The sequence below is a fragment of the Geotrypetes seraphini genome, chromosome 6 (genome assembly GCF_902459505.1).
Source record: "Geotrypetes seraphini chromosome 6, aGeoSer1.1, whole genome shotgun sequence".
NCBI classification, from domain to species: Eukaryota; Metazoa; Chordata; class Amphibia; order Gymnophiona; family Dermophiidae; genus Geotrypetes; species Geotrypetes seraphini.
In genome coordinates, this window is record NC_047089.1 from 52,527,497 (window position 1) to 52,548,463 (window position 20,967).

At 41.2% G+C, this 20,967-nt stretch overlaps 1 protein-coding gene across 2 annotated transcripts in view; it reads right to left on the minus strand.

Moving 5' to 3' along the window:
• Window positions 1-20,967, minus strand: part of STARD13 (StAR related lipid transfer domain containing 13) — a 406,771-nt gene that overhangs the window by 352,083 nt on the left and 33,721 nt on the right. For both annotated transcript variants that reach the window (XM_033948072.1, XM_033948071.1), the window contains exon 2: window positions 12,684-13,460. In XM_033948072.1, coding sequence (XP_033803963.1) covers window positions 12,684-13,355 — 672 coding nt within the window. In that variant the 5' untranslated portion in view covers window positions 13,356-13,460. The remainder of the gene's footprint in view (window positions 1-12,683; window positions 13,461-20,967) is intronic.

The window sequence follows — 20,967 nt, forward strand, 5'->3', positions numbered from 1 at the left end:
AAACAGAAAATCATATTTCACCCATTCATGTCAATGGAAAAAATGTAAAAAGCTGCCATTCTCACAGTAATTCAAAAACGGCTTGACCGATTTGAACGAAACTTGGTATGCAGATCCCTCACTACCTGGGGTGATATGTTCTGGGGGTCTCGCGTCCCACCTGCACACGTGGGCGGAGCTACAAACAGAAAATCATATTTCACCCATTCATGTCAATGGAAAAAATGTAAAAAGCTGCCATTCTCACAGTAATTCAAAAACGGCTTGACCGATTTGAACGAAACTTGGTATGCAGATCCCTCACTACCTGGGGTGATATGTTCTGGGGGTCTCGCGGCCCTCCTGCACATGTGGCCGGAGCTACAAACAGAAAATCAGATTTCACCCATTCATGTCAATGGAAAAAATGTAAGAAGCTGCCATTCTCACAGTAATTCAAAAACGGCATGACCGATTTGAACGAAACTTGGTATGCAGATCCCTCACTACCTGGGGTGATATGTTCTGGGGGTCTCGCGGCCCACCTGCACACGTGGGCGGAGCTACAAACAGAAAATCAGATTTCACCCATTCAAGTCAATGGAAAAAATGTAAGAAGCTGTGGGACCGATTTGAACGAAATTTGGTATGCAGATCCCTCACTACCTGGGGTGATATGTTCTGGGGGTCTTGCGGCCCACCTGCACACGTGGGCGGAGCTACAAACAGAAAATCAGATTTCACCCATTCAAGTCAATGGAAAAAATGTAAAAAGCTGTGGGACCGCTATGAACGTAAATTGGTATGCAGATCCCTCACTACCTGGGGTGATATGTTCTGGGGGTCTCGCGGCCCACCTGCACACGTGGGCGGAGCTACAAACAGAAAATCAGATTTCACCCATTCAAGTCATTGGAAAAAATGTCCAAAGCTGTGGGACCGATTTGAACGAAACTTGGTATGCAGATCCCTCACTACCTGGGGTGATATGTTCTGGGGGTCTCGCGGCCCACCTGCACACGTGGGCGGAGCTACAAACAGAAAATCAGATTTCACCCATTCAAAAGGGTGGGTTCACCCAAGATTGTATATGTTCTTGCTCCTGGAGGTGAAACTAAAAATGTTGTTTATAATCAATTTTTGTGTTAGTTGAATTGTATTCATTTTGTCAAATATTTCACATTATACTTTGAATATTTTACTTTTTATAAAGCTGTAACAACATTATTTCATTCACCAATATAAAGTATCTTTATTTAAATCCATTTACAGTGTTATTGCTATAATTAAATACCCGTGCAACGCCGGGGCATCAGTTAGTAGTTTATAAATCTTTCCTTTTGGCTAAGTCTTAATAATAATATTGTAATTTATAGCTAAAGAGACTTATGATCAAGAAACTGTTTTATTTTACTTTTGTGATTATGATAAATATATCGAGGGCCTCAAAATAGTACCTGGTGGGCCGCATGTGGCCCTCCAGGCTGTGAGTTTGAGACCACTGGGTTAGAGCTACAGCCTCAGCATCCTGAGGCTGTGGGTTCAAATCCCTCGCTGCTCCTTGTGACCCTGTGCACTTAATCCCCTCATTGCCCCAGGTACACTAGATAGAGTTTGAGCCCACCAGGACAGATAGAGAAATGTGATAAAGTACCTGAATATAAACCACTTAGGATATAAGTGGTATATATAAATAATAAAATTAAAAATAAAATAAATATAAAATACTTCTGTTCTGTGTTCAAGGAAGAAAATCCTGGAGAAGGACTGCGATTGGCTAGCAGACATGTAAGAATAGAATGGATACCACTCCGTTCACAGAAGAAAGTGTTTATGAACAACTTGAAAAACTGAAGGTGGACAAAGCCATGGGAAAGATTTATAAACTACTAGCTGATGCCCCGGCGTTGCACGGGTATTTAATTATAGCAATAACACTGTAAATGGATTTAAATAAAGATACTTTATAGTGGTGAATGAAATAATGTTGTTACAGCTTTATAAAAAGTAAAATATTCAAAGTATAATGTGAAATATTTGACAAAATGAATACAATTCAACTAACACAAAAATTGATTATAAACAACATTTTTAGTTTCACCTCCAGCAGCAAGAACATATACAATCTTGGGTGAACCCACCCTTCCCACGTGTGCAGGTGGGCCGCGAGACCCCCAGAACATATCACCCCAGGTAGTGAGGGATCTGCATACCAAGTTTCGTTCAAATCGGTCCCACAGCTTCTTACATTTTTTCCATTGACTTGAATGGGTGAAATCTGATTTTCTGTTTGTAGCTCCGCCCACGTGTGCAGGTGGGCTGCGAGACCCCCAGAACATATCACCCCAGGTAGTGAGGGATCTGCATACCATGTTTCGTTCAAATCGGTCCCACAGCTTTGTACATTTTTTCCAATGACTTGAATAGGTGAAATCTGATTTTCTGTTTGTAGCTCCGCCCACGTGTGCAGGTAGGCCGCGAGACCCCCAGAACATATCACCCCAGGTAGTGAGGGATCTGCATACCAATTTACGTTCAAAGCGGTCACACAGCTTTTTACATTTTTTCCATTGACTTGAATGGGTGAAATCTGATTTTCTGTTTGTAGCTCCGCCCACGTGTGCAGGTGGGCCGCGAGACCCCCAGAACATATCACCCCATGTAGTGAGGGATCTGCATACCAAATTTTGTTCAAATCGGTCCCACAGCTTCTTACATTTTTTCCATTGACTTGAATGGGTGAAATCTGATTTTCTGTTTGTAACTCCACCCACGTGTGCAGGTGGGCCGCGAGACCCCCAGAACATATCACCCCAGTAGTGAGGGATCTGCATACCAATTTACGTTCAAAGCGGTCCCACAGCTTTTTACATTTTTTCCATTGACTTGAATGGGTGAAATCTGATTTTCTGTTTGTAGCTCCGCCCACGTGTGCAGGTGGGCCGCGAGACCCCCAGAACATATCACCCCAGGTAGTGAGGGATCTGCATACCAAGTTTCGTTCAAATCGGTCAAGCCGTTTTTGAATTAATGTGAGAATGGCATCTTTTTACATTTTTTCCATTGACATGAATGGGTGAAATCTGATTTTCTGTTTGTAGCTCCGCACACGTGTGCAGGTGGGCCGCGAGACCCCCAGAACATATCACCCCAGGTAGTGAGGGATCTGCATACCAAGTTTCGTTCAAATCGGTCAAGCCGTTTTTGAATTACTGTGAGAATGGCAGCTTTTTACATTTTTTCCATTGACATGAATGGGTGAAATATGATTTTCTGTTTGTAGCTCCGCCCACGTGTGCAGGTGGGACGCGAGACCCCCAGAACATATCACCCCAGGTAGTGAGGGATCTGCATACCAAGTTTCGTTCAAATCGGTCAAGCCGTTTTTGAATTACTGTGAGAATGGCAGCTTTTTACATTTTTTCCATTGACATGAATGGGTGAAATCTGATTTTCTGTTTGTAGCTCCGCCCACGTGTGCAGGTGGGCCGCGAGACCCCCAGAACATATCATCCCAGGTAGTGAGGGATCTGCATACCAAATTTCGTTCAAATCGGTCAAGCCATTTTTGCGTGATCGCGGCACATACACACATACATACCTCCGATTTTATATATATAGATAAAGAGTTTTACCTCATGCAAAATTGTTATTTCGTTAATAAGACATTAACTATTTTTTCTGAGGCCCCCAAATGCTTCTGCTCCCTCTGGAAACTTCGCACCATCAAACGCCACTTCGACCACCTCTCCTTCCGTTTACTGGTCCAATCATTAATCTTAAGCATACTGGACTACTGTAATATCATATACCTGGGAGCCTATAAAAACACCATCAAATGTTTAAGACTAGTACAAAACGCTGCTGTCCGCCTCATTTTCGGCCTCAAAAAATATGACCACGTTAGCCCCTACTACACTAAACTCCACTGGCTGCCGGTGGAGGCAAGAATCATCTTTAAATTTGCTTGCCTCTGCTTCAAAACCTTAGCAGGCTCTTCACCAATTTACCTATCTGAGCACCTTGAAATTGCTGGCCCCTCTCGTACTCGAAATAACTACCTGTTTTCCTTTCCCTCCCTGAAGGGCTGCCTTTACAAAAAATTCCTCGACCGATCCCTAGCATTCCAAGCAGGCAAATGGAACAAATGCCTCTCTACTCTCATCTCCAATTCCCCCCCACTATCAAAAATTCAGGAAATTAATCAAAACCTACCTTTTTGACAAATTCCTCTGATCTACCCTCCCTCCTCCTTCCTCCTCCTTTGACCTCGACTCACCCCCAGACTCTTTACCTCCATATGTAACACTGCCATTTGTAACACCGCTGTATGTAACTTATAGCGAATGTAACTACTCCGAATATATAACATAAGCTGCAAAAAATAACTTCACCGTAAAGTTAACGTCTAAAATGTAAATGTAACATGACTGAAAATGTATAGTCTATTATGTAAATGTAACATTAACGAAATTGTAACTTCACTGTAAATGTACAGTCTCTTCATCTGTTAACCGCATAGAACTTCCATGGTAATGCGGTATACAAGAATAAAGTTATTATTATTATTAGATGGGATCCATTCTAGGATATTAAGGGAGCTCAGAGAAGTTCTGGCCGATCCTCTTAAAGATTTATTCAATAAATCCTTAGAGATGGGAGAGGTTCTGTGGGATTGGAGAAGAGCGGATATGGTCCCTCTTCATAAAAATCACAGAGATGAAGTGAGAAACTATAGGTCAATAAGCCTCACTTTGGTTTTTGGAAAAATAATTGAAGTATTACTGAAGGAAAGGATAATGAATTTCCAATAATCATGAGTTACAAGATCTGAGGAAACATTGCTTTACTAAAGGTAAATCATGTCAAATGAATCTGACTGAATTCTTTGACTGGGTAATCAGAGAAATGGATCAAGGATGTGCACTAGATGTAATATACTTAGATTTCAGCAAAGCCTTTTAAGTTTTATTAGGATTAGGATTTTATATACCACCTATCAAGGTTATCTAAGCGGTTTTACAATCAGGTACTCAAGCATTTTCCTTTGACACGGTTCCTCAAATGGAGGCTCTTAAATAAACTTGATGGGCTAAAGTTTGGATCCAAAGTGGTGAACTGGATTAGAAACTAGTTGATGGACAGATGCCAGAAGTGTTAATGGAATTCGTTCAGAGGAAGGAAAAGTGGGTCGTGGAGTGCCTCAAGGATTGGTGCTGGGGCTGAATCTGTTCAATATGAGGGGCTGCTGAAAAGTTCTCAGCCCGGTTAACAAAGCTGGGGCAGTCTCCATCGTGGGCTAAACACTTAGGGCTCCTTTTACTAAGGTGTGCTAGTGTTTTTAGCGCACGCAGGATTTTAACGTGCTCCGGAAGGCTTTAAACTAGGTGAGCCGGGGGGAAGGGGACCCACTCTTACACTAGTAGGGTAAGTAACTCCATCTTGGAGCCTGAGGTAAGTAATCGCGCGAATACCAAAGGGGACAGAGGCAATTTCAAGGGTTACAAGGGCAAGATCAAGGAGGACAAAACATTTCGCAGCAATACAGAGGGAGACAATGCGAGAGGGAGAGATTCCACCTTGGAATCTGAGGTAAGTAATCGCGTCACCAAAGAAGGAGACAGAGGGAGAGACAGAGACTCCACCCTGGAACCTGGGGTAAGAATTTGCGTGAATAATGAAGGGGGCAGAGGAAATACTAAGAGTGATGAAGGCAAGATTGAAGGGGGCAAATTATCTCGGGCAGAAAACGCTCCATGCAAGCAGAAAATATGGAGAGCCATGTATGCTAATGCCCGTAGCTTGGGCAACAAAATTCTGGAACTGGAAACAGAAATGAGAAATGCCGACCTTGATGTGGTGGCAATATCAGAAACATGGTTCTCGGAGTCCCACGGATGGGATATGGTCATACCAGGATATAACTTACTCCGTCACAACAGAAAAGGCAAATCAGGGGGAGGAGTAGCTCTATACATTAGAGAAGACATCAAAGTTACTAAAAATCACAGACATCAAGTATAAGGGAGAATCCCTCTGGGTGAACCTTGCCAGGGGCAATAACAAATGCCTGTATCTTGGGCTTGTGTACAGACCACCAAGACAAAAGGACGATGCGGACCAAGAACTAATTGAAGACATTGAGACCAACACACTGCGTGGAGATACAGTGCTGTTGGGAGACTTCAATATGCCCGACGTGGACTGGAACAAACTATCAGCTACAACAAGTGACAGTAAGAGGCTACTAGCCTCCATATGAGGAGCACACCTCAAACAGATGGTACTAGAACCCACCAGGGATCAGGTGATCCTGGACCTGCTCCTCACCAACGGGGACAGTATCACAGAGGTGTCAGTAGGAGAAGCTTTGGCCTCTAGTGACCACAACATGGTGTGGTTCCATCTGAAGAAAGGAATCACTAGGTCAAATACAAACAACCAAATTTTAAAGGGACTAACTTTCAGTGTAGGGGGACTATGTCTACAAAGCACTGCAAAACCAGAGCACGACAGACAGTGTGGAGGTGCTATGGTCGGCTCTGAAATCAACCCTGCAAGAAGCAACCAACATATACATAAAAACTGTGAGCAAACGGCACAGAAAAAAACAGACTGAAGTGGTTCTCAGCAGAGATCTCAGAACTAGTAAAGCAAAAGAAAAAAGCATTCGTAACCTACAAACAATCGCAATGGCCGGAAGCTAAAGAAACCTATCTGGCGAAATCTAGAAATGTTAAAACGGCAGTCAGGGAGGCCAAACTCTGGATGGAAGAAAATTTAGCAAGACAAGTTAAAAAGGGGGGTAAATCTTTTTTTAAGTACGTTAGCGACAGGAAGAAGAACTCAAGCGGTATTGTGCGCCTAAAGAAACATGACGGCAACTTCATTGACTCGGATACGGACAAAGCAGACCTACTCAATAACTACTCCTGCTCAGTCTTCACCTTCGAAGCGCCAGGATCCGGACCTCAGCCACAGACAAAAGGGTGCTCGGAGGACCCATTCTGGGACTTTGCAATTACCATGGGCAATGTCTACCACGAACTATCAAAGCTAAAGGTGAAAAAAGCCATGGGCCTGGATAATCTATACCCCAGAGTACTTCGGGAATTGAGAGATGTTCTGGCAGAACCATTGGCTGAGCTTTTTAATCTTTCCCTAACAAAGGGAAAAGTTCCCTTGGACTGGAAAACTGCCAATGTTATCCCACTCCACAAAAAGGGATGCAGGTCAGAGGCCGAAAATTACAGGCCAGTGAGTCTCACATCAATAGTATGGAAACTTATGGAAACGTTGATCAAAAACAGATTGGACATGATTCTGGATGACGAAGGACTAAGGGATCCCCACCAGCATGGCTTTACAAAGGGAAGGTCTTGTCAATCCAATCTGATAAATTTCTTTGACTGGTTAACAAAGAAACTGGATAAGGGCGAGTCCCTGGACATCGTGTATTTAGACTTCAGTAAGGCTTTTGATAGTGTCCCACACCGTAGGTTACTGAACAAGATGAATGCGATGGGCCTAGGTGAAACACTGACTGAATGGGTAGAAGACTGGCTTAGCGGTAGACTCTAAAGGGTAATGGTAAATGGTATTCCCTCAAAAACGTCAGAAGTGTCCAGTGGAGTGCCACAGGGCTCGGTCTTGGGCCCAATACTATTCAATATCTTTGTAAGGGATCTGCCTCAGGGACTTTGAGGCAAAATTACATTATTCGCCGATGACGCTAAACTATGCAACATTGTAGGCAGCGCAGCAGAACCTGATAGCGCAATCATGCCCGGCGCTATGGAGCAGGACCTACTTTTACTAGAACAATGGTCCAGTACTTGGCAACTGAATTTTAATGCCAAAAAATGTAAGGTTATGCACCTTGGTAGCAGAAATCCATGCAGAACATACACCCTGAATGGTGAAAACCTAACCAGAACTGTAGCAGAACGGGACTTGGGAGTAAAAATCTGGGAAGATATGAAAGCTGCGAATCAAGTGGAGAAAGCAACAGCAAAAGCTAGACATATGCTGGGTTGCATCAGAAGGAGCTTTATCAGTTGTAAGCCTGAAGTTCTACTGCCGTTGTACAGATCAATGGTGAGACCTCACCTGGAGTACTGTGTTCAGTTTTGGAGGCCACATTATCAAAAGGATGTGAAGAGAATGGAGTTGATTCAGCGAATGGCCACTAGGATGATCTCAGGACTAAAAAATCTCCCATATGAAGAACGTTTGAGCAGGCTGCGCTTATATTCTCTCGAAGAGCGCAGGGAAAGGGAGGACATGATAGAAACATTCAAATACATCACGGGCCGTATTGATGTGGAGGAAGAAATCTTTTGTCTTACGGGTCCCACGGTGACAAGAGGGCATCCACTAAAACTCAGGGGGGGAAGATTTCATGGGGACACCAGGAAGTATTTCTTCACCGAAAGAGTAAATTGATCGATGGAATGGTCTTCCACGTCAGGTAGTTGAGGCCAGAACCACGCTCGACTTCAAGGGACGATGGGACAGACAGGTGGGGTCGCTCCAGAGGAATGCTTAAAAGATGGATTCCCGAAGGAGGGAGGGAGGAGGGAGGGTTCTTGAGTGGGCAGACTTGTTGGGCCGTCGGCCCTTTTCTGCCGTCATACTCTATGTTTCTATGTTTAAACATGCACTACACTTCTAGAACTAACGCCAGTTCAATGCTGGCATTAAGGTCTAGCGTGCGCGGCAATTTAGCGCGTGCTATTCCGCGCGTTAAGGCCCTAACGCACCTTTGTAAAAGGAGCCCTTAGTGCAGTGAATTTCCACTTTTTCCATTCCATCAGAAAAATACGAAACGAAAAAAGTTACAGTTGATGGCCTAGAAATATCAAAGAAAAGAGACACTTTAATCATGAATTTATAATGTATGCAGCTAATGGGCAAACTAGATGGACTGTTCAGGTCTTTATCTGCTGTCATTTACTATATTACTATGATACATTTCTAAAATGGTTAAGCAAGGAAACACTACCAGCAAGCAGCTGTGATTCTGTGCCCAATGTCAATAGAACAGTAGCTAAGGTCGTCTGTATGTGAATATGAATGGGAACCTTCACACATCTTATTAAAACACTCATTGCAAATTTATGTTACAGGTTCTGATCCTTGATAATGTCATGTGGAAAGGACAAAATATGGAGGATGCCACTGGAGGCACTCAGTCAGACTGTACATCTGTAGCAAGGCAGCTTAGGTATAATGGCTATTTATTCATAATTTGGAACAAAAAGCAGACCTACTTAGGTATAACACTGCTCTCTTTGAACAAGAAGGGGGTGGGGAAAAGATCCTAAAAATTGCTTCTTCTGTTAAATATGTTCTGGCTTACTGCCAGTTATATATCTAGGCACGCAGTCACAATATTTGGAATCAGAACAGAGAGGCACTTCATCTCACAACTTGGAATGTATACAACTGCTAGGCAGCTCTGACTTTCATGAATGAAGGACTTCCATCATAACTAGGGAACAGGAGTACTACAACATGGCCATAGCAATCCTCAGTGAAACTCAGATACATGGCCAGTCACAGCTTACTGAATCTAGATCCTGTTCGTGGGAAGGAGTCCGTTTTGCCTTTAAGATGTTATTTGTGAATAAGGTGGAATCAATGCCGCACACCATTAATTCATGCTTATTGACACTACAGTTTAACCTATCCTTTGTAAGATGTGCTTCCTTTATTATTTTATTTATTTATTTATTATAATTTATTTGCCATATTACTGCGGCTAGGTTGATTTTCAGCAAGGGTAAATTTGAACATGCATCTCCACTATTGGCCAAACTTCATTGGCTTCTGATAGTCTCCAGGATACTCTTCAAATGTTCCTGTTGAACTTTCAAGATTCTATTTGGCATATGTTCCTCACTTGTACCTCTTTGCTGGAACTTTCAAAGATTGGGTCTTGTTAGGGCCACGCAAAAATGCAAACTCAAGGTGGTATACAGCAAGAATAAGTCAAGCACAAGCAATAGAAAATTACAACAGAAAATATATTCAAATTACAATACAAAGTATGGCATAGTATGCTACATTACAATGTGAACACAATGCTCGTAGCATATTTTAATAGACAGCATAGAGTATAAGCAGAGAAGGAGCATATTATAGATAAATAAGTTATAATAACAGAAGGTACTAATTTTGAAGAAAGTTGCACCTGAGGTCAGAATGGTGCTTGAAAATTACCTCAGGTAGGTAGGAGTGGATAACATGTAATATATACCAAACCAATCATACTGGCTCATAATGAAGTTATAGATAAGTTCTACGAACTGCATAAAACCATCTCTCTTGTACCTAGCAAACATAAACTGTTAACAATAAGAGAAAGATGTGCGTACCAGTACGATGGGTCTTTAATATATGGCAATTTGTCTCATACATATTCAGTGTAGTAATCCTGAAAATGATACTGGGTAGGTGTGTCTCCAGAAGAAGATTGAGAAGCACTGTTATATATAATGAAATTTCTAATGCAACATAGCTTTTGGAAATCAGTTCTTAGCTCAACTCAGTTAACATCAACACAGTCTTCCAGCAAATCAATAACTATAAGGTAGCAATTAAGTAAACTGATGCCTCCTTTTTGGCACCTAGATGCAGCATAGAGAGTGCCATTTCTATAATGGCATCAGGGCATCCTGAAACAATTACAGAGCACTAGCACAAACCCACACTGGTGCATCAAAATGAAAGTGCACCCACTTATGCTAAGCCAATTGCTGACAACAGAGGGAGCACCTAGAAGTTTCAATCAATGCATGTATTCTATAAGTTGTATAAAATGATGGGTGACATTCCTATGTCCTACACATGTATTCCCCCTTTTCAATTGTGTGCTATATCACTTACTTGTGAGCTTACAGAATAGTGCTTTGCACAAGTTGGTACGTAAGTGGTGCCTACACCGTGGTGCCTGAACGGTCAGTCCGCCCCTGCTTAGAGGGCAAATCTACATAAGGTGCACCAGCATTTAGATGCCTCTGATGTATGTAAATATAGTGTAGGCACCACTTACGTACCAACTTGTGCAAAGCACTATTCTGTAAGCTCACAAGTAAGTGATATAGCACACAATTGAAAAGGGGGAATACATGTAGAGGGCATGGTGAATGCAGTGAAATACATTGAAATCCTGCAGAAACGTATGTTGCCTTCAGCAGAGAACTTGTTTCCTGATGATTACTTCTTTCAAGATGATAATACACCAAGTCATTGAACAAAAACTGTATTCGGATGGATGAGAGAGGAAGGCGTGACGGCAATTAATACTCCTCACTGCTCAGTCATCAGATCTCAGTCCAATTGAGAACCTGTGGCACAATTTGTCACTGGAAATATTTTAAAAACAAAAAACCAGCCAACTATGAAGCAAGAGCTGATTGTGTCATTGATTGAAGTTTGGAATAGGATTAACACCCATGAGCATCTGGTGAAGCTGGTCCACTCTATGTCCGGAAGGTGTCAGCTTGTCCGCAAGAGCAAAGGCTGGCCAATCAAATATTGAAAGCAGTAGACAGGACAAAACAGGCAAACTATAGAAATAAAAGTAAAACTAATAGTAATATAACAAAATCTGTTACTACAATTTAATATCATATAGCCATACAAACACAATACATTATTATTGCCAATGTTCAACAACATTTCTCTGGACTGAAATTTTATTTACATTTATTTAAAAGCACATCTTTTTCAAATATGCATGTACAGTAATTGAACATATGACAGTAGAATGGAAAATTAAATAAGATAATACAGAGCGAATGGTTACGGTACATAGCTTTAAATGCATCAAACAAGTCAAGGGGCTGCTGAAAAGTTCTCAGTCCAACCACGAAGGGAATGTGGAGCCATGAAACTTACAAGTTATTCTACAATTTTCTTGACACATATTGTTTCAATGATATGAAATGAAACCAAAAGTATCAAGAAAAGCGTGGAATAATTTATAAGTTTCATAGCTCCATATCATTCCCTTTTTGGTTGGGCTGAGAACATTTCAGTGGCCCCTTGCAAATCTAATCAGTTGAATCTGTTGGGAACAGGATACTGGGCTTCATTGACCTTTGATCTGTCCCAGTATGGCAATTCTTATGTTTTTAGAATTTTGTATACATTGGGCTTTCAGAATATGAAAATTGGGCTCATAGATATCCATTGTTGATAAAACTTTTGCCTTCCAAGCAGCCAAGCTGAACCCATGGCTAGCCCAAATGATACTCGAGGCCCCCACTTACCTTGCCTTCAGAAAACTACTCAAAACTTACCTATTCAGCAAACACGACCCTTAATTATCCCCTCACCCCCACAATAACACCTCGCCCACCCCTGCTCCTCTCCTCCTTCACTAGACCTTCCCTTTTTTCCCTACTCTCTATATCCTTGTCTAGTTCGATCAAAGCTGCAATTTCTGATTAATTGTTGTAAATCTACCCTTCATTGCAGACTGTTGTAAATTGTTGTAAATCTGCTTGTCAATGCAGATCATTTTCTAATTGATGTAAACCGCCTAGAACTCGCTGGGTATGGCGGTATATAAGAATAAAATTATTATTATTATTATTATTGTAAACATTCTGAAAACTCAATTGGTTTGGGGGTTCCTCAGGAATTTGGGATGTCTTGGTATAGTGCATTTGGAAAAAGAAAAAAATATCACTTACCCTTTGTTTTCTCACACTTTCATCCGTATTTTCCCTTTTATCAGGACATTCATTGCGGAAGATACCTTGAGTAAGTTCACCTTTACTTTGTTTTCCAGGACGTATAGGTCTTCTATATAGTCCATTTAAAAACTCTCCATAATGGGGAAGCTCTGTAAAAATGACATCAAAGTCATCCTCTCCTTCGTCAGCTGAAATAGTTTCTGCATCAGAAATATCATGGGCACAAGGGTTGCTGTTATCTTCTGGAGGACAAACTTTTAAATCAAAAAAAGCGATAGCCCTTGGCTTGTGCTTTGTGACCTGTGCTTTATTAGTTCTGTTTGCTTTATCGACTGAGCTTCTCCCACATGCAAGCGGTTGTAATAAATGCTCCAATTGAGAAGAACTTGAAGATGGAATTGTCTCTGACATTACATCTTTAGTAAAATATTCTTTGTTATGGTTAGCATTAGCGATGGCAACACCTGGAAAGACATCTGTTTTGCACCTTGCCAAAGCAGATGTAGACAAAGAATTTGTTATTATAAATTCTCCATGCTCTGTCCATTCAGTTTTGCTTTCTCCATGCGCCTTATGCACCAAAGTCTCTGAAGCTAGAGCAGGGATAAAGGAAGGGGGCGGATGCTCCTTCAACAAAGCACTTGCTTCCATGTCACAAGTTTCAGCCATATGTTTTCCGACATCAAAGCACAGATTCCTTCTAAATTCTCATTTCATGAGATGTTTTCAATGGTTTCATCTTCATAGAAACAGTGATCCAGCTAGTTCTTCATCCTTAGAATAATCCCCAAAAGGTAAAAAATTAGAATGAACCTCAAAAAACACTCCCAAATAATTCTGAATCTGAAATTATTCTTTACGTATAAAATTCAAATACCCAGTTCAGTGGTGTAGCCATTGCTTAACTTTAAACATATAACTTAGATGTTGAAAGTTATACATCTAGGAATATGTTTGTAAGTGTTCATTCTGTTTGTCAGCATGCCTTAAAACATTTATGGGGGTAGTTACTAACCTTTATTAAAGAAATAACAGTTTGCCCCTTAATGTGCATTAAAAGGCAAAATTTTTTTTATTTTTCTATACAGAGTTACTCATACCTGTTCTGGGAGGCCAGTCAGGTTTTCAGGATATCCATAATGAATATGCACGAGAGACATTTGCATACGTGTCACCTCCATGATATGCAAAACTCTTTCATGCATATTCATTAGGAATATCCTGAAAATCTAACTGACCTGTGGATCCCTAGGACTAGTGTGAGAACGTCTGCCGCAACATCTTAATTTGTCACTGTGGGCTGCATAATATTGAGATCATATAAACAGTACAAATGCATGCAGAGCATGTTTTGAACTTCACGAGCTGCATTATTTATGGAAAAATAACACCAGCTTTGAGTTGGCGTTATTATTCCTTCCCAGGGGCATCGGGCCACTAAAAAATGGTCTTTTCTTAAAGTAGTTTTGCAAACTACCATTTGGTCCCTCCCCCTCTCCAATTTTCCCAGACCATCAAGATTTGGATATATAACTCAAATGTTTAGTAGCTGAAGTTTGATCTTCCATGAATTTGGCTTTGTCTTGCCTTGACCTGGCTTAAATCACTCTCCCTTTCTGGATGTGTAATTTTGGCCATTTTGCAAATAAAATATCCACAGTTACACACAGCTGCACTGAATATTATGTGTTTTTTTGTTTTTTTTTTTTTAAGCAGCATTTATGCGGTTCGTATTATGACCTACTGCATAAATGCCATTGAACGTCAACCTCTGTATGTCTTGTGTATCAATGCAGTATTGTATGCAAAACATAAGAGGAGTCGGAGTCGGAGTCTGATGGTTACAGCACGGAAAATCAAGGAAGCTAGGGTTCAAACCCCACTAATGTGTAAGCCTGAGCAAGTCACTTAAGATTCTATTACCTCAGCTACAAACATGAAAGGCAATTCTACAACTGGGAACGTGGCATGTAAGTACACAGAAAAAGCAGCACTTACACGTGTAAGTACCCTACATGCTATTCTATAAGGGAGAGTATAAGTGCTAGAGTATATAACTGCAAAGAGGTCCAAGAAAACAAATAGGCAATCCACAAGATCCAGGACACAAAAACCCCCCAAAAAACAGAAGATCAGAATAGGTACCTAAAATTCCAATGTGAAATTTATATGACCCTTGACCTTGGCACACTGAGCTTTTTAATTAAAGTCCTTCACCTGACAACAGTTTCACTATAGTTGCAGTTTGTAAGACAGAAGAGAGAAGGTATATGTTTTTTAGACTGGCTGATTCTACATTCTTTAGTTTTATAACCGATTTGGGAGAGATTCCACACATGTCTAATAAATGCTTCTTTATCCCTTCCCCCTTTCTACGAATTCGCATTAGGCTTTTTTTATTGCTGGCCGCGGCAGTATTAACTCCGACATTCATAGGAATACTATTAGTGTTGGTGCTAATACAACTACGTCTGGTGGCGGCGATATAAAAGCCTAACATGGCTTTGTAAAAGGGGGGGGTGTTAATGTTTTACAGCTATTGCCAGATAAAGACAATCTAACCAGGCCTATCTGTATTGAATCAACCCCCATACAAATGGACACCAAGAAGTGCAGTCATTCAGAAATGCTTTTACAAATTAAAGATAATATGCTCAATAACTTATCTTCTTTATCCCCTTTCCCTTAACATTCTGATTCACTCTCTGGTAATCTCTCACCTCAATTACTGTAATTTGTTATACCAAGGTATAACACAGAAGGAAATACGCCAGCTCCAAATTAGTCAAAACACAGCTATAAAACTCGTCTATAAAGCTAAAAAAATTCAACCATGTAACTCCATTAATCTGTGATGCTCACTGGTTGCCAATTCCTCCCTGTATAACTTACAAACTACTTGTTCTCACATTTAAAGCTAGACTCATAAACACCCTAGCTTATATCAATCAATTCCTTACCCCTTACATCCCATCGAGGGCACTGAGATCAAAGACTCAGAACCTATTAGCAATACCCTCCATCCACGAAATTGTCTACAACAGTGTTCTTCAACCACCGGTCCATGGACCAGTGCCGGTCCACAGAAATTTCCTGCCGGTCCACAGGGCCAGCAAGTGCATCAGGCCCAAAACAGTGTTCTTCAACCGCTGGTCCACAGTGCAATCGATACGGCGTTATCTTCGAGACAGCTCCCTCTTCCTCACTGATTCGATGCATAAAGCCACGGGCAGTGGCTCCTACGGGCATCCTGCGCCTGAACCGGAAGCCTTCTCTCTGACGTTGTAACGTCAGAGGGAAGGCTTCCAGATGAGGCATGGGACGTGCAAGTTGCAATTAGTACTATTATGGGGGTGTGGTCTGGGGTGGAGATTGGTTAGAGATGGGCGGGGTCTGGCCCACGACTTAGCCCAGTGTTCTTCAACCGCGGGTCCACAGATCGATGCCAGTCCACAGAATAATTCTTTTATTTCTGCCGGTCCATAGGTGTAAAAAGGTTGAAAAACACTGGTCTACGATATTACCCTTATGACAATCTTCTCAGTCATGGCCTCTTCTCTTTGGAATGCTTTGCCCCTTGATCTTAGATTAGAATCCTCCTTGGAAAAATTCAAATCCAAACTTAAGACATTCCTATTTAAAGACGCTTAGAGTACGACATTTATTTTAAAAATGTATATACCCCTAAATGGTTTACATGTCTTTACATACATAATACAATAAAACAGTAAAATCAAACATTCAAACTTTTAGTCGAGGATGACTAATCTTTCCAAAGGAGCTCTCCTCTTCCTATAGTGATTCCCCTCTTCACTTCCTCTCTTTGGTTTTTATAAAATCTCGATGGTATGTACCCCTTACCCTACTTTACCCCTGTATTGTGTCAATAAATTTTATTTATTTATTCAATTTTCTATACCGTTCTCCCAGGGGAGCTCAGAACGGTTTACATGCACTTATTCAGGTACTCAAGCAGTTTTCTCTCTCTGTATCTAACGTACCTGGGGCAATGGGGGATTAAGTGACTTGCCCAGGGTCACAAGGAGCAGCGTGGGTTTGAACCCACAACCTCAGGGTGCTGAGGCTATAGCTTTAACCACTGCGTTTGTCTGTGCTAACCCCCCCCTTTTTATTAAATATACAACTTTTTAAATTTTTTTTTATATATATATTAACTGCATTGTAAACCGTTTAGATTTTCTGGATAGACAGTATATCAAGTAACTAATAAACTTGAAACATTTTGGGTATGATTTAATAACTTTTTATGTGATCTTATTCATTAGTACAATCTGTGATTTTATGTTCATATGTTTTTGATTGGATTATGTATTGAGAATGTATTAACATGGAGGGGCATAATCGAAAGGGACATCTAAGTCCGTTTACATCCATCTTGCAAGTCGTCCAAAGTTAAAAAGAGCCTAAGACACATTTTCGAAAGATACGTCCAACTTTTTTTTTACTTTCGAAAATCGTCTAATTAAACGTCCTGGTGATCTGATCATCCAAGCCACATTTCCGTCCAAGTCCAAAACGCCTAGAACAAGCCCTGTTGGACGTGGGAGGGGTCTGCAAAGTGATGGACTGCACACCCAGACATGCCACCTAAATAGTGGGGTACCTTACAGGGCACTGCTGTGAACTTCACAAAAAGGGTGCCATGGCATCTCCTCACTATAGCTCTCTTATAGGTCATGGTAAGCCCCCCAAACCACCTCCAGAATCCCCTAGACCCACTTATCTACCACCCCAATAGTCCTTATGGCTTCAGGAGCCACAAATATGCCAGTACAAAAGGGTTTTGGGGGTGTATAGGGCAGTGCACATATTTCAGTATCAATGCAGCGATAACAGGGGCTTATGGGCATGGGTCCTCCTCTCTATGGGTCCCTAATCCACCCCCAAGATGGCTTAAGCTGCCTCTGTGCTAGATGACTAGGCTTTCCTATGCCCAGCTGCCAGGTGATGATAGTCTGGAGACTGAAATTTAAAGTTGTGAATAAAATTTTTATGGGGGTGGGGGTGTTGGTGATCGCTGGGGTAGTGTGTGGGGGTCTGTGTTATGTGTTTGCAGTGCTTATCTGGTGAGTTTAGATGGGTTTTTGTGACTTAGACCATGTTTTACATGTTTTACGTTGATCCTGGGCTGTATAACTTTTGGTTATACATGCTGTATGACTAAGTCTAAGCCGGCCCACGTCCCGCCCAACTCCCACTCTCGACACGCCTCCCGAAATGCCCCGTTTAGCTTTGGACGTTGAGCGGCACTATGAAGGCCTAGGTTGTTTAGAAATACGTCCAAAACCCGTTTTTATTTTCGGAGCTTGGACGTTTTTGAGAAATGTTCGTCTAAGTGCCGACTTAGGCCGGTTTTTGGACGTTTTTCTCTTTCGATTATGAGCCCCATATTGTTTTATTTATTTGATTGTCAGTTTTTATAGCCCCTGATGCAGCCCTTATGAGGACGAAACACGGCTGTGTCGGGCTTTTAGTTATTTTTGTATTTATAATTTTATGTAGTGAATAAATTTCACATTGGAGTTCTGAACCTTGATTTTGATCTATTTTTTTTTTTTTTGCAACTGCAAGAGGTTTCAAATGGGTGGAGTATTAGAGGGTATGGGAGTCTTTCAAATTCATTTGTACAACTTATAGAATACTATGCTACATGCATTGCATGACGTACTTATTAATGTCTGATTATGTCTGTCCTTGACCTAGCATACATGTGCCTATATTTAGGTGTACCAATACAAGTTTACTCTAGTATTTTATGACAGAATTATCATGCCCAGATACTTTTATAGAATGGGTGTTTCCATTCCTACAAGAGGGCACCTAGTTATAGAATTGATTCCAGAGATATAGGAATGCCTTTGAACTACTACTGAAAAATTGTGAGCGACATTCAAATAAACAAATAAATGATCTCTCAGGCTTCCACAGCTGGCGTCATGATTAGTGTGACCATATGGCTCCAGAAAAAAGGGGATGGATTGAGACATCCGGGTTTTACTTCCATTGAAAGCAATGGAAGTAAGGAGAACAGATTGAGACATCTTGGTTGCTTTCAATGGAAGTAAAACCCGGATGTCTCAATCCGTCCCCTTTTTTCTGGAACCATATGGTCACACTAGTCATGATTATTGCTGTTTTCTGGGAGTTGCCGTGTCTGGGTAGGTAGAACTGGTATTTCAACCATCATGTTGTGGCTTTCTTCAGGGTATGCTGTGAGGTCTGCAGTTTGTTTATATAAAGTGGGTTGACTGACCTGATTGAGAGCAGGGAGGCCTGTTGGTCAAGAATGTGAATTTTGGTGGCAAAGTTTGTTGGTCACAGATTTGAATTCTAGCACCAAAATTCAAAGTCAAATTTCCCATCAGAGTATCTGAGTATCCCCAAAGACTTACTAGCCCAGGAGAACCTGATGGCAAGAGGATACTTTATGTCACACTGCCAGAAGAATCTTATAAAAGTACTTAGGACCTTTGTATTGAAAAGAAAAGTGCAATGCAACCTAAAAATTCATTTGTATTATTTTCCTGTCACAAAGGAGCTAAGTCCCAAATAAAAGTTCTGTCACAACAGGTTTGTAATGTGTGAAATCTTGTAAATAAAAAGACACCATGGCATGAAGACCCAAGGCACCAAGAGAGGGGTAAAGCAGCACCAACATTCTGATGGAGACCTAACACATTGAGAAAAGAGTAATTCAGTGTGAACATTAGCAGGAAAACCCCAAGGCAATCATTTGAGCTCTGGTGCTCAGTGGGTGATGGAATTTTCCAGTTCAGGACACTGAGATCCAATGGGCAGGTAAGCATTCCAGGGTCATCAATATTCAGGGTCCTCTGAGGTATTTGAGTGTTCAAAATTTGAAAGCCTGGGAAATGTTGTCTTTGAATGTACTTGATAATGGAGGGTTAACAATTGCAGCGGGCACTTCCTCTCTATTCTGTGAACAGAAACCACAAGGCATTTCAGAAGAGATAAAGAAAGCAGCAAAACAGTGGGATAAAGACCTAAAGCACCAAGAAAAATGCAAAGAAGATAGAGCAGGAAGTCTGGCATCTATGTACAAAGACGCTGATACAAAGGATGTAACTTTTTGTCATGGTAGCATCAAGATGGCACTGAAATATAGAAAGAATTGTATGGAACTTGAAAATCTTGGAGACTCAATTTCTCACAACATACTTTTCTGCTCCACATTTATCATATTCTCAACTAGATTACTTTTCTATCTCTAAATTATATGTTCCTTGGAATCAATGATGTATTAATGATTCTATTTCGATGCCTAATTATACCGTGGTTGCTTTGCAACTCAAATTTAACATAAAAGAGCATCTCAGTTTCCCATGACATTTTAAAAATAGCTTACTATGTGGTCAAGATCAATAGTTTGAGTGATTTTTTTTCACTTAAAGATGAAACTGTTGACATTTCACTTACTTTAGTGTGAGAATTCTATAATGCTTCACTTTAGGGAAGTGGAAGATTAAGAAAATTAAAGAACTGGAGCAAAGGATAGAACAATTGGAAACATAACATATTCAATAGAGATCACCAGAGATTCTCTGGCATATTATCAGACTCAAATATGAATGTAATATATTGCTAAGCTTGAGAGAAGGACTTGAAGTTTTCATCTACAAAGCTGGCTAATTAATGGGCCACAACAGGGCCGAGATATTTGGTGTAATGGAGGGAATAGGAAACTGTTAGCCCCCCTTAAGCACTCCCCTTAAGCACAGATCCGGTTGGCAGTCATATTTAAGTATAAATTACCAGAAAATTTGCTAGGGTAATATAAGTGTTTCTTTGGAACTGCACAATTTCTGACCTTTGTGGCAAGGCTGGAGTCAGGTCTTTAATACTGACTTCCAGCTGGTGCAAACTAGTACTGAGGCCTGCTGGAGCCAGTCCCTTAGGACTTATTATTAAGTTACCGTGCTTGTGAAGAGAACAGGCTTCAGCATATATTTGTTGGAAAACACCAATAAAGAGTTTTGTTTTACTTTTATGCTGTGGTTTGGCTATGTCTATAGAGGTTATGTACCCCAATCCTGCTCACACTTAGCAATATATAAGCAGAGCAGGATTAGGCCAAGTAGGCACGTGCCTAGGGCCCGAAATGATCAGGGGGTGCCCGATGAAGGAGGGCATCAACATTGTTTTTTTCTAAACGGCGATGGGCCCCTCCAGCATCAATCGGCAACACGGGATACCTCCCCCCCCGATCAGCAATGTGGCCCTCCCATCGACGGAAAGTAAG